Raw genomic sequence first — 26,379 nt, forward strand, 5'->3', positions numbered from 1 at the left:
CACTGACTCCGTCCATAATCGCTTCCATTTGTTACAAGACGAGACATCAGACACATCATTGTCGATAGATGAACCACGGATCACCGACGTGAAATTGAGATTATCAAAGAGTTGAGGCCATAAAATTTATGAATTTTATAGATTGAATTACATATTATCACAATAATGTAATCTTAATAAGATTCTAATTTGGTTCGTAAAAAAAATCAATTTGAAGCATCATCTTTTTAAATAAGAAACAGATTCTGATTCTGCTAAGATCATATGGAATCACTTTACTGTTTGTTTTTTTATTCAAGATGGTGGATGTCGATTGCAAATCTCTTATAGTTACAATGAATGACTAATTTTTATGAATCAAGTCTATCGCACTGTCATACTACTGGGATTTTGATCATAGAGATTGTTACTCTGGATTATTAACAATATATGCGGTAGTTAAATTCGGTTGGATTTATTCACAGGTATGTAACGAAGTGGTAATTTGAATTTGGTCCCCAGTCTGAATTCTTAGGCTAAGTCTTAGGTACTTTGACTTGGTTAAAAATTCAAATTGGATTGAGCTCAATGAACCTAGCTCTATATCATTATAAAGTGCTTTTCAACACGATTCTAATTATACCAAAATTGTGAAAATCAGATAAGTAGAAGAAAAGTTCTGTTAGTTTAGGGTAAAGTTAAAGGCTGAAAAATGGTCTTCATCTATTTAATTTGCCTTTTTATTTACTGACGTCTGACGTACTTTGTGACCTGAAACTGTTGCATTTCCGGTAGTAACCACCAATTTGGATTTCAAAATTCAGTAACACACTTTATAGATAGTCACCTGGAACAACTACAAAAGACGTCTTACTTCTTCTACGTCATGGCACAAGACCGAAGGGCTAGAGAGCTGAGCCGGTGTTACCAATACTTAGCTTCTATAACCAGGACAAATCATTCGTTTGGACAGAAAAATAAATAAAAACTTACCGCTTACCGTCAAAAGCAGTTTAGATTTGAAGATGCATTTGTTTTCTATCAAAAAACATTCGATAATGGACAATCCTTGATGAATTTCAAAAGTTGTGTTGAAATTATATCCTAATTGTTTTCATGTTTAATTCCTCGCGAAATCGTGTGGGTCCCGTTTCTGTTATCAAGGTTCCGCCTAGCCAGGCAGGGTTGCCAGATCATTTTTGAGTAAGAGACCAAACTAGCTATAGCAAGAAGCCAGATTCCTCGGCAGGAGCCCAAATACCACCAAACCCACCTTAGCCTCGCGAAAACTCTTTAGATTTGTTAAACAATTTAGATAGGATAAGAAAAATTCGTATATATAGAAGCATTAGCAAATGCAATCTGTGGCGTTAGCACGTGTTGCATTTAGATATTTAGATTGCCAAATAAAATAAGTTTTACCGGTACCAGAGTAAAACGATATAACGGGGAAAGTCAGAGGAAGCCAAAAAGTTGGTTACAGGAGGCCAAGTGGCCAAACCAAATGCAATTTGGTGCATTAGTGCAGTAAAAATTGGTGCGCAAAATTAGTTCGTAGCGGATGCGAGACTGCGTGCGTGTGTGTGTGTGTGTGTGTGTGTGTGTATGTGCGTGTGTGTGTATGTGTGTGTGTCTCTTTCTTTTTTTCTTTTTTTTGGGGGGGGGGGGGGGGGTGCGTACACGGTAACGGGGCATCTCGCCTCAGGATCTACGTACACGTAAACTGATTTACCGTTGCAACACATGCAATAGATGGTCCTCGCTGTCGTGACCGCGCGCGCTCTGTGTGTGTGTGTGTGTGTGTTATATTTTTAAAAATCAAAACAATTTTAACCATTATTGGCGAGATTCCATCTTACACTCCCCAAACTCCAGATCTTAGTCTTAATGTTATCATTAAAAGACAAGCTTTGCGATTTATAGTTTAATTGAAGCCCGAGTCGAAATATACTCTTACTACTGCTCTCTTGGTGGAAACGATTTATTCTGCATAAGCAATCTGCAGAAAAAAAACTGTCACTGTAAAAAGTTAAAGTTTCACGAAGTACGCTCCGTGAACACCGCTGTAACATTCCTTTGATCTACATCATCAGGCAACCCATTGTTTCTTTCATCTTTTCCCATTCCCCCTTACTATCCCCCCCCCCCCCCCATTCCCCGCCCATCTCTCTCTCTCTCTCTCTCTCTCTCTCTCTCTCTCTCTCTCTCTCTCTCTCTCTCTCTTTTGTCATAATGTTATCCCTTCCCCTTCCCATCTCATTGTAAAATGAAAACGTTCTGCTGTTTGCAGATACATGTATGATTGTTTTGTTTTTTCTCTCTCACTAGGCATTTGAAAAAAAAAAAAAAACCTGAAAAAAAACAAAACAACTTAGCCTTTTAAAGGCGAATATCAATCTTACTCTGTATTCCCCGTTAACAATAATAAAGATAAAAGCAAACTATTATCTAAAAGCAAAAAATTAGCTTCGCCGTTAAGGGGTTAAGAACACCTGCAACTGCTGCCAGCATCCTTGAGATGCTCTACGTCATCCAAGGTCCCCCCGCCCCCCTTTCGTCTTCATGCAACCCCCCCCCCCCCCCCCCCCTCACCCTCCACTCTCATGGTGGTGGTGGCGGCGGATAAAAAAGGCCTTTTTTTTCTTTTATTCAATCAACTTGACTGCTGGTGGACCCTAGGCCTCTCTACAAGTCCAAGAAATAATACTCACTTTTTCTCTGCTCCAACGAAAATATCTACCCCCTACCGGTCTAATTATTTGTAGCAGACGACAAATTTCTCAAAACGGTCACGTGACACTGTAAAAACAACACAGGAAGTCCATGAAAGCTTATTTACGGCATTTCCTTTGAACCGTGTAAACAACAAAATTTCGTTTTCATTCGACTCAACGGGTCAGATTGGCCGGTATTTTTTAACGAACTAAAGTTCTGAAAAATCAAAATGTTTCTTAGAAAGGTGAAAGATGCTAGTTTTTGAAACAGAGGTAGGTTTTTTTTAAAAATCTCTATATTTTACGTGAATGCATGCTCAAGGCGAGTTGGACGTGCAGCGGAGGTTGGTAGGCCAAAGGCGAGGCTCTCTAGGGCTAGAGCTCAGCAGGTGGTCGCTGGTTCGGATAAAGTAAGTAAGTGGATTTCAAAAATGGCCACTAAGATTTGAGTAAGGATTTTGCTGGAACGAATTTCATGAATGCATAATGCGGTATACAGCTTTGCCTTGAATTTAATTGTATAAAAAAGTTAAGATGTTAAATAAACGTGCCAATGATGAAATTTTGATTTACCAATTTTTATTTTTTAAATTATCCAAAGCTAAATTATACCCTATTTTAATCATAATCAAACTAAATTTTCCTTTATTTTAAAATAAACTACACCACACGACAGAGTAATTCCTCACAAAGAAAATAAGGCATAAATTGTGATAAAGCATTAAAATCTATCCATAAACAAAAAATCTATGAAACTTTCTGAGACCCATCACTCAAAAGTCCAAAAAATTGGGTCGCAGCCACTAGGCCATTTATCGGCTCCCTGCTTGAGGGCCAAATAGACATTTACCAAAGTACCTAATCTAGAGAGGTGAGCCAGCAGTGGAACCAACATTTATTTAGCTCCTTGAAAGTTCCCAACCATTCGTTTAGAATTTAGACAGAAAAAGAAAAAAAAAATTAACTCCCACCGTCAAAAGCAGTTAAGATTTGAAGATGCATTTGTTTTCTATAAAAAAAACCATTCGGTACTAGGCGATCCTTGATGAGTTTCAAAAGTTATGTTTGAAATTTAAATTATTTTTATTTTGTAAACTTTTCATCATTCATTCCTCGCAAAATCATCGGGGGTCAAGCCATTTCCCATGTCTTCACTACCAAAAGACAAGTTTTTTAAAAAGTTTATTTAGAAAAAGATTACGGAAGAAGTGTCACAAGATATATGCAATTTGGTGCATAAGTGCACTAAAGAGTGGTGCGCAAAATTATTTTGTAGTATTTGTAGCGGATACGGGACTCCGTGAGTATGTGAGTGCGTGTGTCTCTCTCTCTCTCTCTCTCTCTCTCTCTCTCTCTCTCTCTCTCTCTCTCTCTCTCTCTCTCTCTCTGTCATTATTTTTTTTGTAGGAGTGCCTACGTACACGGTAACGGGGCATCTAGCCTCAGGATCTACGTACATGTTAACTGGTTTACTGTTGCAATACAAACAATGGATGGTCCTCCCTGTCATGTGTGTGTGTGTGTGTGTTATAGTTTAATTGAAGCCCAAGTTGAGAAATACTCTTACTACTCTCTTGGTGGAAACGATTTATTCTGCATAAGCAATCTTGAGAGAAGAGAAAAATCAGTGTCACTGTAAGAGGTTAAAATTTCACGAAGTACGCACCGTGAAGCACCCCTTAACACTCCTTTGATCTACGTCATCAGGAAACCCACTGTCTCGTTCATCTTTCCCCATTACCCCTTACTCCCCCCGCCCATCTCTCTCTCTCTCTCTCTCTCTCTCTCTCTCTCTCTCTCTCTCTCTCTCTCTCTCTCTCTCTCTCTCTCTCTCTCTCTCTCTTGCCATAGTGTTATCCCATCCCCTTCCCATCTCATTGTAAACTGAAAACTTTCTGCTCAGTTTGCAAAAATACATGTAAGATTGATTTTTTATTTTTTTTCTCTCTCACTCGGCTAGGATTAAAAACCAAGACATCGGGTAATGGGTGTTTAATGCCAAAGTATAGATTCTCTCTTTAGCCAATTTAGTCACGCATGTGGCAGCCCAGCTATATATGTTCTGCCTATAACACACAATAAGTGGGATTGTGGGGGTGGGAACGAAATAAATCAAGGTCATAAGTTATCATGCACAAGAGCTGTATCGGGAATTGGTTTCTGGGGGTCTTGCAAATACCAATTCTTTTATGGAAAGGTCTTTCGAACTCCAAGACGCTTGGTTTGTTTTGCTATTTTGGCACAAACGAAACCGAGATGTCTTGATTTGTGACCTAGTTGTCTCATTTTGTGACCTGGATGTATCGTTTTGTGACCTAGATGTATCCTTTTGTGTGTGCAAGCCATGCGGGTTAGTACAGCGATGGCTTGTCAGAGAACATTTGAAAAAATAAAACTTAACCTTTCAAACGCGAATTTCAATCTTACTTGGACCTAAAATAAAATCTTACCGTTTTCATCAAAACACAAACAACAGTAATACGATTTAAAAACTTAGAGCAATATCCACCCAACATGCTCAAAGCGCTTTTTATCAATATTCTTACTGCTCTTATGGTGGACACATTTTTTTTTTCTGTTTTAAAAAATTATAATATAAATGGAAACTATTATTTGAAAAGAAAAAATCAGTGTCACTGATTGCAGTAGTCCTACATCCTGTGAGACTCCTACCGCACTTACTAATCATAAAAAAGGAATTAGCAATCAACAATACTAAGTTGAAAAAAAAGAAGAAGAAGAAATAGGTTGGGGGGAGAGCAAACCCAGTAGCAATGCAACCGTTTAGAGGCGAAATTCGATCTTTGACCTAACACCAAATCTTCCCGTTTTCATCAAAAGACAAGTAACGGCAAATCGATAAAATATAATTGAAGTCTGAGTTGCGATACTCTGACTGATGTCTTGGTGGAAGCGCTGTATTCTCGGTTAACAATAATAAAGATAAAAGGAAACTATTATCTCAAAGCAAATAATTAGCTTCGCTGTTAAGGGGTTAAGAACTCCTGTGAGCATCCTTGACATGCTCTACGTCACCAAGGTCACCAAGCAACACATCTCCCTCTTCCTGCATCCCCCCTCCCCCCCCCAACTCTCCCATCCGTTATCCCTCCAATCTCACTTTGGCGATGTTGGCGGCGGATAAAAAGGGCCCTTTTCCTTTTATTCAATCAACTTGTCTGTTGTGGACCCTAGTCCTCTCTAAAATATACAAGAAATAATACTCACTTTTCTCTGCTCCAACGAAATTATCTACCCCCCACCAGTCTAATTATTTGTAATTTCTCGAAACGGTCATATGACAGTGTAAAAACAACACAGGAAGTCCATGAATGCTTATTTACGGCATTTCCTTTAAACTGTGTAAACAACGAAATTTAGTCTTGAGTCAACTCAACGGGTCAGATTGGGCCGGTATTTTTTAACAAACTAAAGTTCTGAAAAATCAAAACGTTAGAAAGTTGAAAGATGCTAGTTTTTGAAACAGAGGTAGGTTTTTTAAAAAATATTTCTCTTTAACGTGAAGGCATATTGGCGAATTTGGGCTTTTCAAGGACTTGGTACGTAGAAGGCACGCCTCTCTAGTTTCCCTTGGCTATTCGGACTCAAACTCTAATGTTCGTACACATATAGAGGGGAGGACAACACAATGAATTTTCAAACTCAAAATCAAAACATCTTAATTTGACCCAGTCAGGTGGATGGGACTTGGAAAAACATAAAGTTTTGCAGAGAGAATCTGTGTGAACTCACTATTCCCTCAAAACCAGCATCTCGCAGCGATCGGAAAAGTTTGAATTTTGCATTCAACATGTCGCACTTATTGTTTTCATTAATTTTGTTTCAATTAAGAACTAAATGTCAAGTATTGGGTATAACTTTAAAGAACAGAAAATAAGTTTAGTTTCGTATAAATTATTTTCTTGAATGGTAAGTATGGTAAAAATTAGGGTTAAATGAAAATGAAAAAAAATTGAGGTTTTGGTCCTAAAAAGTGGGGTTGATGACGAGTAAAATAAAATAGCAAGTTTATTAATTGAAATTTTGCAGAGATGTTCTTCAATTAAATGTCTATCAATGTATCAAGTTATTATTATTATACTTCAATTAAAACTAGGTTATTGTTATTCTCTGCTTGTCAACTTGCCTCATGCTTCTATAAAACAATTACAGCTACTGCAAAACAGAGCAGCAAGATTAGTTTTTGGAAAACGAAAGTTTTTTCATGCCCTCCCTTTGTTGACCTCTCTATTCACTGGTTGCCAATTGAAAAGCATACATATTACAGCTTCGTGTCCTGGTTATAAGTGTTTGGCTGGTAAAGTTCCTGTCTATCTCACAGATCACGTGGTCATGTGCAATTTTGAAAATTACTCATAAGATCATGTAACGACCAAATAAACATTTCAGAAAAAAGATCAATAATATAATTTGGTGATAGATTTGTTTGCTTGTTCGGCCCTTAGATTTGGAATGAACAACCACATGGTCTGAGGGAGTGCAAGTCTTTGCCTCCTTTAAAAAGAATCTCAAGACTCATCTTTACTTTACTGTATTTGTTAACGTTATTAACCATTGATTTTGGCTATCAATTGATTGTATATTGTAAGTATTGTGAGGTTTTTTTTTCACTATATTTTTCAAATTGATAATTTACACTGGAAAGTGCACAGAGTTTGTGTTTACACGAGATTGAGTGCTATAAAAATGTGTATTTTATTATTATTATTATTATTATTACTATTGTTATTATTATTACTATTGTTATTATTATTATTATTATTATTATTATTATTATTATTATTATTATTATTATTATTATTATTATTATTATTATTATTATTATCAATTAATATTTGGGTTGTATTTTTTTAAATCATTGAAAGTTAATTCAATAAAATTTTGTCACTAGTTTTGCAGATTATCTAAAGAATAGGAGTCATGGATACACAAAGGTCTCCACACACCAAAGTCTTCATACAAAGAGATTACACAGAGGGAACAGCTGTCAAATTTCAGACGAGATTTCCTCCTGAACTTGAAGGAAGAGTGAGATAACTTTTATTTTTACCACTGTACTGTAATAATGTTATGGATGATGATGTGATAGTGGGAAGGTGATGATGATTAATTTTTTATTGTATCATAGCTGATTGCCAGTATTTAACTTTCTGTTACTGCACTTCAAAGTAATGTATTTTACAACCCATCTGGCACATCTACGAGTGCCATATGTTATAAAAGTACAATCCCTGAATAATGACATCGTCCGGGACTGGAAAATTATATCGATATCCAGGGGTGTCGTTATTCTGGGGTTTTGAAGATGGTGGAAAAAGTGGGCATGGTGAGACCTGTAATTATATATATGATGCGATCCACGGATCGGTGACTGTGATAATACACATCCTAACCGTGTTAGAATGTGTATTTTGCCTGTTGACAAAGGGTTTACTAATTGCGCTTTCACTCTCCAATAGGTATTGTCATATTTTTAATTATATACAGTGTTCATCATTACTACCATTACTATTACAACCACCTCCGTGTCATCACTTCCACAACTACTACAACCACCAACACCTCATCATCATTGCTACCATTGTTACTACAACCACCACATTATCTCTAACATGACTACTACAAACACCACCAACACAGACCTTCCAACTGCTACGATTTCACATACTTTAGTACGAATTTTGGACCCAAATACATGGATATGATTCCAAAGGATATAGTACTATTTTTTAAATATTTTTTTTGGTGATATTTAAGTTGTTTTTTTGTTTTTTTTTCTCAAGCTCGATTGATGTTGAAAATTATACATTTGATGCAAAGATACTGTGGCAGGGTTGTGGTTTTTATTGTGGGTTCAAGTCCAACCGATAGCTCAATGGTCGGGATTCGAACTAGTATGCGCGCTATACCTCTCGTTACCAGCTGCGCCACTCAACCTACACCACAAACGGCACAGGTTTAATCTAGGGGTGATTAAGAATAGCCTTAGGGTCCCTTATAACTTAATTGTATTAATAACAAGTGAGTCAAGACAATAGTAACACCCAATACAATAATAACAATTCTATACATAAAGTTTAATTAGATTGTTACAGGAAAAGATAGAGAGAATAAGATGGAAGGTAGAATGAAAATTATGGCTGATATATATTCGACAATTTAATTGTTATCCCTGTATTCATTTAATCTCAGGAAGAATAGCTCTAATTGAGTGGATCTAATTTATTATTTATTTATCTATTGATTTCTATGATTGATTGATTTATTTATTTTTAATCATTTGTGTCCATGGAAAATACATTTGAAAATGGTATAAGCCTGGTTGGCTTATCTTTAATCCAGTCGGCTTGCTTGATTGGTGAATGTATCAGCTAGTTCAAGGGTTGGCTCCTGGTTTCAGGGTTTTCTTGACTTCACAACAGTGTGTTGTAGTTATGGGCTGACAGGAAGGTTCTGGTGTTGGCGAGGACTGACATCAGGGATTGACGACTAGGCAAGGATTGGGCACGGACTGGGTGCTAGCAAGGATGGGTACTAGCCAAGGACCTTCAACCGAGAGAAATTAAACTTTTACAAGTTTGAAATTGGAGGAATGGTTCTACTTTCTTGGGATTCGTAGCATGTGTGTCTGTTCTGAGATAAATTTGGTTTTGTAAAGTAAGGGCACACCAACCAATTATAGAGATAGCCAATCAGAAAGAATGTTCCTATTTAGATAACCAATGGCGTTCAGATGCTTTTGATTAACAACTGGGTATGGAGATAACGGAGATCTGGAATATTGATTGCAAATTTAGCTACTCTTGAACGGGACGCGAACCTCAGGGCATATGCACACATGAAGTCTTGTTTGGAAAGGACAATTAGCAGGAGATATGCAGTCAATGGACAGGCCATTGAACAGATGAATAAGCCTAATGCGGAAAATGATTGGTCAGGCTAGCGTTTCCATTATACAATGGGTTTGAAGAGTGTATGTTTACATTAGCTTAACTGTAGAATAAAACTCTCCATGTTCTGAGTGTTTTAACTCAAAGTGTCAATTTCCCATCGTAAATATTATGCTCCGCTAAAATTTAAAGTGGTTTTGAATAAGACGCTGGCAAATGATAAAGAAATCATAAGAGAAGGAAAATCGTTGAATACTCAAAAAAATAAAAAAGAGACATGTACCATTAAATAACATATATAGAAAATATCTTGTCACTTTTGCAAAATGCCATATATTGAATTAAAGCCCACTCTCTCCTATTTTTTTTAAATCTCAAAACTTACTCACTTATTCACTGGAGTGACAGTTGTATATCACCATCACAACTTCATTTGGTACACCAGTACTATCAACATCTCTTACCACCACCAACATCACATCACCACTGCTACAACCAACATTACAGCATTGTCATTGTCACAACCACCACCACATCACTTCTACCACCACCACCACCATACCACAGCTTCATCATCACCACCACCATTAGAGCACCATCACTACAACAACCAACACCTCTTCCACTGAAATTAGCATTAATACTACTAATATGATTGGGGTCTTTTAGTCATTTGAGTGTTTCGAAACAATATTCTTAGATTTAGATATTGCAATTTCTGACCTTATACTAATTTTAAATACTCTTTTAGTTTAGTTTCTCGATAAACCAAATAATTTTGTAATTACTAGAGAAAATGCATGTTTGAATATTGAAGATCAGATTATATGCGCACTTTGTTCTATACTTTCGGACAAAATACACTTTTCTCTCAAAAAATACACTTTTCAGGGCTTTAGAATACACATTTCATTCTTGAAAGGTTGGCAGGTCTGCCACCACATCGTCATCACTACCACTACTACTACTTCATCAACTACAACCACATCATCACTACTACTACTACTACTACTACTACTACTACTACTACTACTACTACTACTACTACTACTACTACTACTACTACTACTACTATTACTACTACTACTACTACTACTACTACTACTACTACTACTACTACTACTACATCATCTACAACCACATCATCACTACCACTACTACTACAACAACCACAACCACGTCATCATTGCTACCACTTCTACAACAACCACCACTACCACATCATCACTACCATTTACTATAGCACTACTACATCAACTACAACCACATCATCACTACCACTACTACTACAACAACCACAACCACGTCATCATTGCTACCACTTCTACAACAACCACCACTACCACATCATCACTACCATTTACTATAGCAACCACCACCACCACCATTATTATTTCTACTATAACCACCACCATATCATCATCACTATCACTGCTATTACAACAACCACCACCACATCATTGCTACCACTACTACTACAACCACCACCACCACATCATCTCTACCATGACTACTACAAACACCACCACCACATCATCATCACTATCACTACTACTACAACAATCACCACCACCACATCATCACTATCACTGCTACTACAACTGCAACCACCACCACCACATCATTTTCACTACCACCACAACTATGACCACAACCACCATCACATCATCTACTACTATAACCACCACCAACAGCACATCATCACTATCACTACTACTATACTCACCACATCATCATCACTACCAATACTTCTACAACCACTACCCATGTATCATTATCACCGCACCACTACAATAACTATAACCACCACCATTTGGTTTTGGAGCTTTACTTCATTTGAAATAAAGGGACTTTGGATGATATTTGGCATTGTGTTTGGTTATTGCATTGTTCTAATCAGTTATCACTTTAGAATTATAAGATACTTAAACACAATGCCTAATACTATCCAAATTCCCTTTTCTTGTTTGCAGAACTTCCTCTTTCGGCATTGAAATTCCTCCCGAGTGGTGTCTGAAATTCCTGTGAACCAAATTTTAAGTTGGCATCTCTGCATGTTGCTATTTTGGGATTTTTATTGATATATAGCAAAAAAAAAAATGGGACCAGTAGTTAATGTGCTATCCAGGGGTTGTCATTATCCAGAGGTTGCTTTCACAAAATTTTAGAACAATTGTTTCTTTGAAATCTTTTCTCTAACAGAGCGTGATGATTCTGTTTTGCAGAAACAAACAGTGCTCTGAAAAGGTTTGAATGATAGAGTGTCTGACAAAACAGAAGGAAAAATACAAGAAACAAAATCAAATTGCCTCGATTGGGTATCTCTCCTAAAAATTCCTATTTACCATTCAGACATGCTACCAAAACACCACAGAGGTTACCGAAGAGATAGGATTATTTAATATTTATATTCTCCACAAGAGTACGTCTTTCTGTTGTGGACTCTTTTCTGCATCATGACATGAGCAAGAAAAGTGAAGATGAAGACACGCAGTTGAACACCATTTTGCATATTTCGAAAATATGAAAGTGATTAAAATGAAAAGTTTTCAAATAATGAAAGGAAGAAAAATGTTGAAAGTTAAATCATTTCTCTCATTTAGCAGGTCAGTTTAAATTTCTTCTTCTTCTTCTTCTTCTTCTTCTTCTTCTTCTTCTTCTTCTTCTTCTTCTTCTTCTTCTTCTTCTTCTTCTTCTTCTTCTTCTTCTTCTTCTTCTTCTTCTTCTTCTTCTTCTTCTTCTTCTTCTTCTTCTTCTTCTTCTTCTTCTTCTTCTTCTTCTTCTTCTTCTTCTTCTTCTTCTAGTTATTGTTTTTACAAAATAAGACCCAACTGTCAAACTAGTCCAGCAAAAAAATGCTCAATTACCATGGAGTTTACTGTTGTTACGTGCTAATCTAGATCTTCATTACATTTGTATTCTAATATAATATAAGCATATTAAGTTTCTTTGTGGTCATCAAAAATAAGAGTGCTGCATTTCTCTTCTCTGTTGAATCAATGTTTTATGGACAAATTATTCCCAAGCATATCTTTCATAGGATCTACAGTGCAGTATGGAAATCACGAACAAGTGGGCCTATTTGTTCGAAAGTTTTGTGTTTTCATTTCTATATTTAACAAAACATTTTAAGAAGAATGTGAGTGGCGTAAATATGGGTGTTTTCGGGAAGGTTCCATTAGAATGATTACCCCTTCACACTTTATCTCAAACTTCATCAATCGCGAGGTTAGCTTGGCGCTGTACTCTACTGTTGATTGTTGGTTTGGTGCATCTTGTTTCAGTCAAAGACCATGATTGGATGACAAAGCATTGTTGAGTACTCACTCAGCACACGACATCATTACTTAAGAATCTGATCTTTTGGGGTCAATTGATTTTAGATCCACTAGTATATTTATTATTATTATTATTATTATTATTATTATTATTATTATTATTATTATTATTATTATTATTATTATTATTATTATTATTATTATTATTATTAATATTATCATTGTATTTACCAGTTTAAAGATATTTAGAAGATTTGCTGTTTGATATGAAAATATAATATTAATTCGATTTTTTTTTTAATTCCAGGTTGATAGAGCCACATATGAAAGAACAATCAACACCCTCAATGAAATGTTTGCAGAAGCTGAAAGTTTAGGATCAAGAACTTATTGTGAAAGCTGTTTCGCATGTCTCACTGCTTACTTGGCTTTACTTTGTATGGACACATATTATGAAAAGGTAATTCTGGTCTGTTGTTGCATTCCATATTGATTCGAGGGGGGCCCATTATTTTCTTTATAATATTGAAAGATATCATATGATTTGAAAGTAGAGTGCATTAATGAATTTATTGACTCGCCACTTTATACCAATATATCCATTGATACAGACCAAGAGAAAAACAGTAAATACCCATTGTGTCATTGGCTGTCGAAATGGAAACAAAAGACACCTTTTATAAAGATGGTACTTCATAAGACTAGATGAATGTTTTGCAAAGGGATGTTGTATTTCAGTTATATCATCATCCAAGATTGGGCTTAGACTTCATCCTTAAAATGTGGCTTAATAAAGATACTGGAATATATATGATAAGTGAACGTGTGCTGAATCGTTATACTTATATCAATGAATTCCCAAGTCCTCTTCTCACTTGTGAAATGATCCATTTGCTGATAATTAGTTATTATAATGAGGTCGTCATCATTTCAACAAATGTCATGTACAGTAAACTTATTCTTAGACAGCCTTTGCTTAAATTTAAACATTCAATTTTTAACAAATCATAAATGTATGAGACAGTAGCAACTGAGTGTCGATTAATTTAGATTGTGTTTTCTCTTTCCTAGTCGATAAAAAAAGTGAGACGATATCTGGAGGACCAAAATCAAGCGATATACATGTCTCGAGGTGTTATGATCATTGATCCTGCTGAAAGAGGGCTCAGAATTGTATCCTTTCTTGTCAATCTGTTACTTTATATGTGCAATCCTGCAACACGTGTTCCAATTTGATAATTCGGTTCAATGAACAGGACAAAATATTTTATTTTTTACAAATTGAATAGATTTACTGCAAATCTTTACATGTTTTAATTTCATGTTAACAGCTGTTTAGTGTTTAGTTTGAAAAGTTGGCTTATTGCAAAAAAATAAAGTAATAAAAAGGTACTTCTATGATATTTTACCAGCTATCATTATCCATTGCATTCCTCCTCTTGACTTTACCAACAAATGCAGTGCACCATGGTTACAACAAAGTTGATGGGACTGGATGTCAATGTTTGTTATAACTGAGATTCATTGAATTCAATGTCACTACTAAAGATGTCACTTTAGTCATCAAAATGCAATAGATATATAACCTTATTATAGCATTGTTTGAGCTTGTTAATGAGTATTGAAACTAAAAATTGTGAAAACCACTTACTTGGTTAAAAACAGCTTTTCTGTAAGGCATATACTTTGGACTCTTAGTATGCATTTTATTATAATATATTATGGTATCATCATATTAATGTCGTTTTTAACATGTCAGTTCTATATTTGTGTATGATTCATGATGTCTTGATGTAAAGAGCCAGTGAGCAATCTTAATTGGAACAAGGCGCTTTATAAATTCATTATATTATTATTATTATTATTATTATTATTATTATTATTATTATTATTATTATTATTATTATTATTATTATTATTATTATTATTATTATTATAATCATAGATGCATAGTCTATGAGAACTATGTGTATGATTATGAATTATTATTTCCTGACACTTTATACCAAAATTGATTCTCTCTGCTTGTTTTATTTTCATTGGAGCAATCAAATTTTAAATCAAGGAGGTCAAGTGACTAAGTAGATGAGGTGTGCTTTGTAATCTTTGAGGACCAGGATTTAAGCCCCATCTCAGGCACTTATTTGTTTTTGTTTTTTCGTGTGGGGTTCTTGCTTATTTGTGAACAAAGTTAGTGATTCCTGTTGACATTTGTTTGATGGATTACCTTTATTTCTTTTTGGAATGCCTAGTTTTAAAGGGATGAATTATTTTCTTGTTGCTTTTATTAAAATTTCCTTAACACTTCCTGTCAGCTTGAAATCGACATATCAAGTATTGATACACCACAACGATGAGGCCAGTGGTACAGCTACAGCTACATCTTGGAAGTCGTAAATGTGTTTCACCAAGGGATCAAATCATTTATTAAAATCATTCAGAACACTTCACCTCCTTGATGTCTAATGGCCCTTATTGTCACAAACCACTTCTTTCATTTAATGTGTAGCATTCATTTTAGTCATCAACTTTCAATAATTAGTGACATTCACTCATCAGTTCATTTGTCTATATGGGTAAAGAGTGAACATCAAGGTTTCCACAGATCAGGAAATCGAGAAAAAGTCAGGGAAGTTTTCAGTAAGTTGGGAAGTCAGGGTAAAATTGCTGGTAAAATTATGTGTGATATTGCAAGTTCAAGTAATAATTTGTTGATTGGAGTCAAATCACAGCAGTTTACGATCGTCCGACTTTGATTGATTCTTAACCATTAATTTCTTTATTAGATTTCACTTGGTTATCTGTTTTTCACTAATACCTTTTATGCTGTTTTGAGGATTTGCATAACATTATACATAGTCGCGTCCAAAAGACATTTCAGGTTGTTCTTATGTTGTTATTTTTTCTGCTTTTAAATAAATGTTATTGTATTTCATTTTAAAGAATAATGAATTTCCCAACTAAGCATGAAGAATTCATTTGTCTTCAAGTTATGACCATTTCAAATTGGAGGATGAAATTTGGTTGTCGCAAGTTGACACAAGAAATGCACTGTGACGTCCATCACAAGGTTTAGGATTTGTATCTTTCGATACTGATTGTAACAAGAAATTAGCAATGATAATTTTGAATCAAACAAAAGAAGATAGAAATGTCTTTACAAGATAAGAATATTTTAAAATCTTTAACATTAGAATATTTTATTACATTAATTTGTTCAAAATTACATTGATTTAATTTCCCGTGCAACGTTGTTCAGTATATAGTTTGAGAGCCATTTGCATCAAGTCCTGAATTTGGTGTCTCATTAATGATGTTAATGCATGGATATGTTCTTCGGTTAGCTTGTCCCATTGGTATTCAACATTTCAAACAAAGAGTCTGGATTCAATGCAAATTTACGAGACATGGGGGGTCTGTTTGACAAACTCCAAGCGTTCCCAATAGGATTCATATTGGGACTGATATATGGCAATGTCTAAATATTCAGGGTTCCCGCGGCCTCCTTAAATTCAAGGACTCCTTGAAAACTCCTTGAATTTGATATTACTGAGAAAATCTCCTTGAAAACTTGAATTTCATTTTAGGAGAGATCACAACTACTACTTCCACCACATGTCCATCCCTATCACTACAACCACCACCATATCGCCATCCCTACTACCACTATTATGACCACCACGTCACCAACCCTAATACCACTACTACAACCACCATCACATCACCATCCCTAATACTACTACTACAACCACCATCCCTAATTTCACCACTACAACCACCTCCACATCATTATCCCTAATACCACAATACAACCACCTTATCACCATTTTAGATTTTTTTTTTTAAACTGACAAAATGGCAGCAAAGGCAGAGTATTTGGATACCATGAAATTTATTGTTCAATCAAATGCAGTGATATCTAAGTTGAAGAAAAGTGAACTTGAGGCCCTTACACTGCTATGGAAGCAGCAGTTAAGGAATTGAGTTGTCCGTACTAGTGGAGAAATCTAAGCATCGAAGGGATAGTTTGCAGACCTGCCAACCAGTACGATTAATCGTATTTTAGTACGAGTTTTGGACTCAAACGTGGATACGATTCCAAAGGATTTAGTACGATTTTTGTTGTTGTAATATTTTGATTTTTTTTTTTTTTTTCTCAAGCATGAATGATGTTGAAAATGACATGTCATACATCAATTGTTGACCGTGTTTCTTTTTTTTTTTGTTTTTTTTTTTTGTTGACCGTGTTTCTGAATGATGCATCACAGTTAGTATACTATTATCATTTCAGTTAGTTATATGTTGCTGGTTTTCACCAATATTTTTCTGATAACTTTTTGAGGATTTGCATAGAATTATGCATTTAAGCTTACTTTACACTTTAAATGACATCAGGCCACATTTAAGCTTTTACCACTTGTTAAATAGAAAATTTTAAGTGAAAATTAAATTGAACTAACATCTTTGGCAATGAAGCTTTCAATTAAAATCTATATTGCCGATGAGCTTAAACATAAATGGATTATTTCCCTTTGTAATTACTAAAATTACTCTGTTTTTTGTTTTTAAAAATTTAATGATCTTTTTTTAAGACTTATTATTTTGTATGTGTGATTTTTTTATTTTTTTTTTCATTACCAACTGGGCAGCTTTAGGAACAAAATGGTTCAAAATGAATCCTCTAGAAGTATTTAACTTGTCTGTGATATGTGTGAATTTCCCATCATTTGACCAACAGTAATAGTAGTAGTAGTAGTGGTAGTAGTACTGGTCTAGTAGTGGTTGTAGGAATTGTTGTAGTTGTAGTAGGAGGAGGAGTAGTAAATGCTATAAGAAAGGGAGTGAGAGATAGAGAGAGAGACCTGGATCATTTGATAACATAATGGAAATTATCTTGTCACTGCAGCAAATTGTCATCTCTATTAGATTGAAGACCACTCTCACAAATATTTTATCTCAAAACCTTCAACTGATTTACTGGGCTGGCAGATGTATATCACCATCACAATTTTATTTGGGACATCAGCATCAGCATCTCAAATCATCACCACTGTTACAATTACAACCACCATCACAGCATTGTCACTGCCACAACCACCACCACCACATCTCTTCATCCATCACCACCACCGCTAGAGCACCATCGCTACAACCAGCATCTCCTCTTCTACAGGCACTAGCATCAATACTACCAACATATTTGGGGTCTTTTGGTCATTTCTTTTAGTGTTTCGAAAGCAATATCCTTAGATATTGGAATTTCTGAGCCTTATACTGATTTAAAAAGGTCACTAAGTTTTAGTTTTTCGATAAACCGATAATTTTGTAATTACTAGTGATTGCTGCAAACGAATGTTTGAATGATAAAGATCAGAGTTTATTTTTGATTTGGGTTTGATGTTTGCTATTATATAATTTTTTTTATTTTGCTCACTTTTATTTTCGACACATGCGGACAAAATACACTTTTTTGCTAAAAAATACACTTTTTAGGATCATAGAATACACTTTTCATTCTGGGGAGGTTAGCAGGTCTGAGTTTGTTGCTTTAGTCCTTGTATTTTAAAAATAAATCATCTTGAAAACTCATTGAATTTCAAAATGGAATTGCTGTAGGAACCTTAATATTGTGCATTACAAGAAATTATTTAGTGATTTTGGCCCTGTGCGTTTGGGCATTGACATAAATGTTTCTGTTGAAGATATCATTGGAAGGAAAGCAATAAATGTAAATAAACAATAAGGTGGTGTCATTGTCGTAAATTCCATTCAATACCAGTTACCAATGGTATTCTGGCTATATGAAAACATCTGTAAAACACTTCAAGCGCATTATGTGTGTTAACTTGCGACAGCCAAATTTTGTACTTAATTTTTAAACGGCTGCATCTTAAATACTACACTCAAGCACAGAAATCACGGATATCTCAAACTCAGTACAATTCCCAGTTTTAATCCCTCTATTTTGTTAGTATTGGCAACACTAAAATCTTGAACACTTTCTGGGGCCAACACAGAAATCTCGAACAAACTGGACATTCCCTTGCGGTCCGTTGAATTTTTTTTTCACGAATTGTTTGTGTTGAATGGAAACAAAAGATGCCATCGCTCTCTCTGTAGCGCTAAGTGTCAGTTAATATGTTACGTTTGCGTGTGTGTGGCCTATATTATGTGTGTGTGTGTGCATGTGCATGCTGAACTGAGGGGGAATTGCAAAGCATGTTTAACCAGCATCTTAAGCAACTGGACTCCACCCATTGTTACCTCACTTTATGGTACTTAATCAAAGGTGCCAGTAGCATCGCAAAATGACCAGTATCACAGGGACGGGAGACTTGACAGTAACTGTTACATATTAAAATGATACAAAAAATTAGGGCTGGGGAATGTGGGATGAGAGCAATGCCCTCCCTCTCTCTTTTGCCTCCTGTGGGTAAGAGGGTGTTAAGCGAGGAGTGATAGTGAGTAGTGATTTTAGGTACTAGATTCAGAGGTAATGAGAATTGTCATTCCATTTCTGCAATTGAAAAAGACAAGATGCACTAAACGCAACACCAGTGAAAGCTCTCTTCATAATTTTGTAAAAGATGGCTTAGAAAAGGAAATTGAATTGTCTCACTATTTACTCTTGACAGATTATTTATTGCTTAAAAAGATCAACTTTATTGGCAGGGTATACCTATTGTCACACAAATGTTGGATCATTTTTGTTTTGGCTGACATCTATAAAGAGTTATAAGGAAAAATTGCCTAGGAGAAAAGAAGTTGTAGTACTAAAGAAGAGATAAGTTGAATTATTGGAAAATACTACCTTACCCATTTAAGGAAGCAATGTGAAAAAAAAAAAGAAAATCTGACAAAGCAAAAAAAGTCACTGAAGTGAAAGAACAGTTTTGCTTTTTTCACGACTGCAAATTAGCAAATTAAAACGATAGAGGCTTCCTTGAAATCATTGTAATTGACATATTCCTAGACTTGTATGGCGCTTGACCATAATGAGTTAGTGACCGTATGATAGTTCATAATTTGCAACAATGTGTCAACAAACTTTTATTAGGCCTATTCAAGACATTTGAAAAGCTGATTTTCACTACAGTCCTTCAGAGCCATTGGGCTCATAGAGCTGGAGTTTATCCCAGCTTCTAGAGTGTGAAATGGGGCAATTGCTTGCTATCTTTTGGATAGGATGCTAGTCTGTCGCAAGTTACTTTCCGCCAAATCTAACAGACTCAGTTACCCATTCTTTGCTGGGTGGACAGGGGGTCAGAAAAAATTTCGATTGCACCTGGGATCAATCTTGGTCCCTTTGCATGTGAAGCGAGTGCTCTACCAACTGAGGTTTTGGGACAATACAAAGTCCCAATTTCATGTTTTTTGAGAAGATCAATATTTTTTATTACTAACCAATAGCAAATTATACAAACGAAATAAATATCAATATTAAAGCTTATAGATTTGAGATAAAATAAAACCAGGTTTAAAATGAAATTGTTTAGGGTGGGGTTCCTGTAAAACCCTTAAAAACAAACAAAACATAAATGAAATTTTTACATTTTAAATTACTTTGATAGGATTATTTTTCAAGACTTAGGCCATTTTGATAGTCATTTGTGGACTTAGGATGTTTTGCAGGTCATTCTGGCATTTTGGACTTTGTCCTTTTTGAACAAATGTCAATTATTTACATTGAATCCATTAATAACTGTAAAGTAAGATCATTTATGAATGAAGCTTAAGTAATTTTTCAATTTTTGATAAAACAAAGCACTTTGTGCAGACATTTGACAAAATGTATCATCATGTATCGTTTAGAGGTGACAGCGGTTCCCTGTGGTTGGAAATCAATGATGATTACACCTCTAATGTTCTAAAACATTGTTGGCATAAGTTTCCAAGCTGATTTCTCAGTATTTTGAAGTTTTTGGTCTTTCGGGAAGAATGATTTCGCCGTTCCATTAATAGTCCCCCTCGACTCAGGTTTATATGATGAACCCAGGTTTCATATCCAGTGATTATTCTACTGAGAAAGCTGGGAACAGCAATTCACTTTTTTTCTCTTTTGATCAGTTACCTGGGTGCCGAACGAGCACAGGCCTTTGAGAACCCCAAGGATTTGACGAGTTGATGGGCACTTCCATGACTGATTTCAAGGTCTCCTGCTATCCCATCAAGAGTTTTTCTTCTGTCAGATCTCATCAATGCTTCTGTCTTTATTTGATTTACTGAGTTGACATTGCTTGGATGGCGACCATCACAAGGTTTGTCAGATAAAGGGGGTGAGGAGGTGTCAGATTAGGTGTTTAATTGTATCTCATTTTCTAAGTGATTAGATACATGTTCAACCCACCTAAAAACACTGCATCTACGTAATGCCCGAGTTTTATAAACTTTCCCAAGGCATTTGAAAATGTTATTTGACTTTTTTTCTTTGAAAACAAGAAATTGAATGACATCTCTCTGTTGCTGACACTGACAGACATCCGTGGGAGCAGCCATTTTGAACTGCCATAACTTTGTCAAAATTTGCAATTAAAATTTTCAATGTCCAGATAATTTTTTTTCTTTTTCCCCCAAGGATACTAGCTGATTCATCCTGTTTCTGTATGTGGGTTCCCCCACAACTTTTATGACATTTCTATTTGATTTTGATACAAAGAAACGCTTGTTCTTGAAATCTTTTATCTGCAAGGGCTTTTTGACGACGGTGTCATCCGTTTCCTTAAAGTCTAGAACATCCCATTGTTCCACTGCTTTCAGAGCTATCCCATGTTGGGCAAAAAGTTGGTGGTATTCTTCAGGGCTGTAGATTTTTTGGGGTTGTCTTTTTTTCAAGGAATATTCGGTCACATGGCAGGAAGAATGCCCCTCACATAGAAAAGGATTTCTTGAAGATTTTCAGGAACAAAGTGTTTCAGCCAGTACCTCATTGTGTAAAGCAGTGTTGAATTTTTGTTTTGTCCTCAGCATCCATCAGCCCAAAGACAGTGTAGTGACACTGGTGAAATCAATTTTCTTTATGGCACACAACACAGCACTCGTGCATATCAAATTAAGATATTAAGGAGCAGGCACCAGTGTAAGGTAAAGATCTGAACAAGTGCGTATGAAAGGTGTCAGACAATGCAAGAAAGAAAAATAGAAGGAAAAACCATCCCAAAAAGTCAGTCTACCTCAACTGGGGATCGAACCTCAGACCTTCTGATTACCGGTCAGATGTGCTACCATTACACCACAGAGGCTCTCGATAGTTGGACAATTTTAATACTTATATTTTTCACAGGGGTACGAGTTTTACCGTGTGAACCCTCATTCACACTTGTTCAGATCTTTATCTTACACTGGTGCCTGCTCCTTAATTTGATATTTTTAAAAAATAAAATGGAGCAACTTCATCCTCATCCCCTCGTGTTCAATGTATGTGTTGTTTGATGCAAGCGAAAGTTCACAGCGCAAAACGCATGCCCTTGTGAAGAATATAAGTATTAAAATTGTCCCAAATATGGGGAGCCTCTGTGATGGTAATGGTTTCACGTCTGACTGGTAATCAGAAGGTCTGAGGTTCAATCCCCAGTCGAGGTAGACTGATTTTTTGGAATGGTTTTTTTCTTCTATTTGTCTTTCTTGCTTTGTCTGGCACCTTTCATATGCACTTGTTGAATTTTTAATTCAGAAAAGTGAGTGGAGCAGGCACTTATGTTGGTAACAACAAGATATGAAGTGAATAGAAAAGTGCCAGAAGACAATAGAGAATAAAAATTTTTTTCGCGGCGGTGGTGGGGTTTGAACCTGCGACCTTATTGGTACGACAACTCCGCCTGGCAGGTGAGAGCGTGGCTCTACCGTGTGAGCTATCCACGAACACAAAAATATTCGTTTCAAACTCAAAGTCATTACTAGATCCCTCTCTCACCCACTTCTTGAGACCGCCGATTCGTTCGTACACCACCATCGCGAATAATTTTGACCAGCAGTTAAGCTTAATAGCCAATATTCTCAACACAAACATATAACATAGAAACGATTGAGACATTGAGTATGCTCCGGTGTATGGGGTGAATTTTTAATTCAGAAAAGTGAGTGGAGCAGGCACTTATGTTGGTAACAACAAGATATGAAGTGAATAGAAAAGTGCCAGAAGACAATAGAGAATAAAAATTTTTTTCGCGGCGGTGGTGGGGTTTGAACCTGCGACCTTATTGGTACGACAACTCCGCCTGGCAGGTGAGAGCGTGGCTCTACCGTGTGAGCTATCCACGAACACAAAAATATTCGTTTCAAACTCAAAGTCATTACTAGATCCCTCTCTCACCCACTTCTTGAGACCGCCGATTCGTTCGTACACCACCATCGCGAATAATTTTGACCAGCAGTTAAGCTTAATAGCCAATATTCTCAACACAAACATATAACATAGAAACGTACCAATAAGGTCGCAGGTTCAAACCCCACCACCGCCGCGAAAAAAATTTTTATTCTCTATTGTCTTCTGGCACTTTTCTATTCACTTCATATCTTGTTGTTACCAACATAAGTGCCTGCTCCACTCACTTTTCTGAATTAAAAATTCACCCCATACACCGGAGCATACTCAATGTCTCAATCGTTTCTATGTTATATGTTTGTGTTGAGAATATTGGCTATTAAGCTTAACTGCTGGTCAAAATTATTCGCGATGGTGGTGTACGAACGAATCGGCGGTCTCAAGAAGTGGGTGAGAGAGGGATCTAGTAATGACTTTGAGTTTGAAACGAATATTTTTGTGTTCGTGGATAGCTCACACGGTAGAGCCACGCTCTCACCTGCCAGGCGGAGTTGTCGTACCAATAAGGTCGCAGGTTCAAACCCCACCACCGCCGCGAAAAAAAAAAATTTTTATTCTCTATTGTCTTCTGGCACTTTTCTATTCACTTCATATCTTGTTGTTACCAACATAAGTGCCTGCTCCACTCACTTTTCTGAATTAAAAATTCACCCCATACACCGGAGCATACTCAATGTCTCAATCGTTTCTATGTTATATGTTTGTGTTGAGAATATTGGCTATTAAGCTTAACTGCTGGTCAAAATTATTCGCGATGGTGGTGTACGAACGAATCGGCGGTCTCAAGAAGTGGGTGAGAGAGGGATCTAGTAATGACTTTGAGTTTGAAACGAATATTTTTGTGTTCGTGGATAGCTCACACGGTAGAGCCACGCTCTCACCTGCCAGGCGGAGTTGTCGTACCAATAAGGTCGCAGGTTCAAACCCACCACCGCCGCGAAAAAAATTTTTATTCTCTATTGTCTTCTGGCACTTTTCTATTCACTTCATATCTTGTTGTTACCAACATAAGTGCCTGCTCCACTCACTTTTCTGAATTAAAAATTCACCCCATACACCGGAGCATACTCAATGTCTCAATCGTTTCTATGTTATATGTTTGTGTTGAGAATATTGGCTATTAAGCTTAACTGCTGGTCAAAATTATTCGCGATGGTGGTGTACGAACGAATCGGCGGTCTCAAGAAGTGGGTGAGAGAGGGATCTAGTAATGACTTTGAGTTTGAAACGAATATTTTTGTGTTCGTGGATAGCTCACACGGTAGAGCCACGCTCTCACCTGCCAGGCGGAGTTGTCGTACCAATAAGGTCGCAGGTTCAAACCCCACCACCGCCGCGAAAAAAATTTTTATTCTCTATTGTCTTCTGGCACTTTTCTATTCACTTCATATCTTGTTATATGCACTTGTTGAGATCTTTATCTAGCACTAGCACTCGTGCATACTGAGGAATCTTTTTTTTTATAGCTATCCTCATTCCATGTGAAACAAAATACATTGTCTGGTTTTGACGTCTTGTCTGGCACGATGCATACAAGGGTGAAGTTGTATGTCTGATGATCAGGAATCCTAGGCAGAACTTGATTTTGTTGATGGTCAAAACAAATCACAATCAAGTCATTCCTTGTTTCATTCAAGAGCTTTGCTTTTTAAGCAGTTCACTCATCTTTTGTGTACGGTAGGCAAAAATATTGGGGCCTTGAAAATGTTTACAAGATTTGAATGGGTACCCTGGAACTGTTGCATTCCAATTGTAGTTCTTATACCAAAGTGGATTAAGATAGCAATGAGTTTGATCATCGATCTGATATTTCTCAATCATAAGAGAAGCAGTTGTGATGAAAATTTTAAGACCAAGAAAATAAAATGCTAGAATTTATATTCTTTCAACTCAAATATGGGGAAGTTTGTAAAAATTTCAAGGCTTTTTTATACAGAGGAAAAAACTGTCCGATTGTAGTCATCTATGAGATAGGTTGGTGTCATGTCTGTTGCAGATCAGTAAATGCCCTGCTCATGTTTTTAAAATAACTTTGAGATGGGGTTTCTTTTAACTTGTTCACTACGTCATATAGGGAATGAGATTTCAAAACAGATTTAAATTAGCGCCCCTTTGTTGGAAGTCGCGTCTTGACAACCGATAGATGCTATCGCCATTATTAGTACCAATCATTAGCAGGAAGTTCAGTTTAGGAAGGGTTGTCTCATCGTATTGTATTATTTATAACATCTTTTATTTTTCATTTGTAGTCTACATCATATTTTGTTAACATTTCATATTGGAGAAAACTAAAGAAATATGAATACATAATAAATTTTGTATTTGGAGCGCTTGGCTTGTAGTTGGAGACGAAGCTTCGGTTTGTTTACAAATAATTTCTCCGCCGGTGACGTCCAATCAAGGGACGCTACTCTTCCGCTAATCTCATTCCCTATAGTATAAGTTTTTATTTCTTCCATGCATGATGGGTTGATGCAATAGACACACAATCATTACATATGTAACATGACCTCTAACATATTTATATTGTTTTCCATGTTAAATTTTCTTCTTTTTCTTTATTTCTATATATCTTTTCTCGTGTCCTTTTAAAAAATCAAGAATAATGGAGAATACGAATATATGTTTATTTATTGTCTTTTTAAAATTATTATTTGTTATACTTGTGTGCAGATATTAAGATAATGTATGCATTTTTACAAGGGACGTCTGAAAAGAAACCGGAATTTTGTAATAACTCAGATATTTAACTTGAAACTTGCTATAATACAGAGGAATCCTTATGATGTCAACATTGTTCCAGAAAAATTGGTTGGCTTTTCAATCGAACACTTAGATAAGGAATAAAAAATTTGGGACCAACATGAAGTGTTAAATTTAAGCAGAAGTTACTTAAAGAGTGTTGACTTTTTGCGGATTCCACTCTCAGGAGTCACTTTTTTAGCTATTTGTATAGAGGGTTCCATGTATTTTTGCAAACGTTTCATTTGCGAATACCCAATTCGTCAAGCTTTGAAAATCAAATTTTAAACTTTCTCAATAAGATCTTACAACACCAATCCTTAGTCACTAGAATGGCGTCCAATAGCACCCTGAACTTGTGTGATACCAGAAAACCATTGTAAAGCAACTTTAAGCACTATTTGTGAATGCCAGCGCTATATCAAATGATAATA

At 36.0% G+C, this 26,379-nt stretch overlaps 1 protein-coding gene and 1 non-coding gene across 2 annotated transcripts; one reads left to right on the top strand and one right to left on the bottom strand.

Annotated features, from left to right (window-relative positions):
• The first annotated feature begins 42 nt into the window (after positions 1-42).
• Positions 43-19,734, top strand: LOC144965535 (golgin subfamily A member 7-like). Its single transcript, XM_078900952.1, has 5 exons — positions 43-464; positions 7,606-7,742; positions 13,190-13,342; positions 13,954-14,055; positions 15,198-19,734. The coding sequence occupies exons 2-5, from the start codon at positions 7,635-7,637 to the stop codon at positions 15,237-15,239; spliced, it is 405 nt and encodes a 134-aa protein (XP_078757078.1). The 5' UTR covers positions 43-464; positions 7,606-7,634; the 3' UTR covers positions 15,240-19,734.
• A 2,315-nt stretch (positions 19,735-22,049) lies between these two features.
• Positions 22,050-22,121, bottom strand: Trnat-ggu (transfer RNA threonine (anticodon GGU)). Its single transcript has one exon. It is a non-coding gene; the product is annotated as a tRNA-Thr (tRNA).
• Between the last annotated feature and the right edge of the window lie 4,258 nt (positions 22,122-26,379).

Source organism: Berghia stephanieae, chromosome 2 (genome assembly GCF_034508935.2).
Source record: "Berghia stephanieae isolate SIO BIC M18660-M18661 chromosome 2, UCSD_Bste_1.3, whole genome shotgun sequence".
Taxonomy (NCBI): Eukaryota; Metazoa; Mollusca; class Gastropoda; order Nudibranchia; family Aeolidiidae; genus Berghia; species Berghia stephanieae.

Excerpts from the sequence above, each read along its gene's own strand:
- LOC144965535 (XM_078900952.1), top strand. The coding sequence starts at position 7,635 with ATGGATACACAAAGGTCTCCACACACCAAAGTCTTCATACAAAGAGAT. Across the intron at positions 7,743-13,189 it reads CTCCTGAACTTGAAGGAAGA|GTTGATAGAGCCACATATGA; the intron begins GTGAGATAACTT and ends TTTTAATTCCAG. Across the intron at positions 14,056-15,197 it reads CTGAAAGAGGGCTCAGAATT|CTTGAAATCGACATATCAAG; the intron begins GTATCCTTTCTT and ends ACTTCCTGTCAG.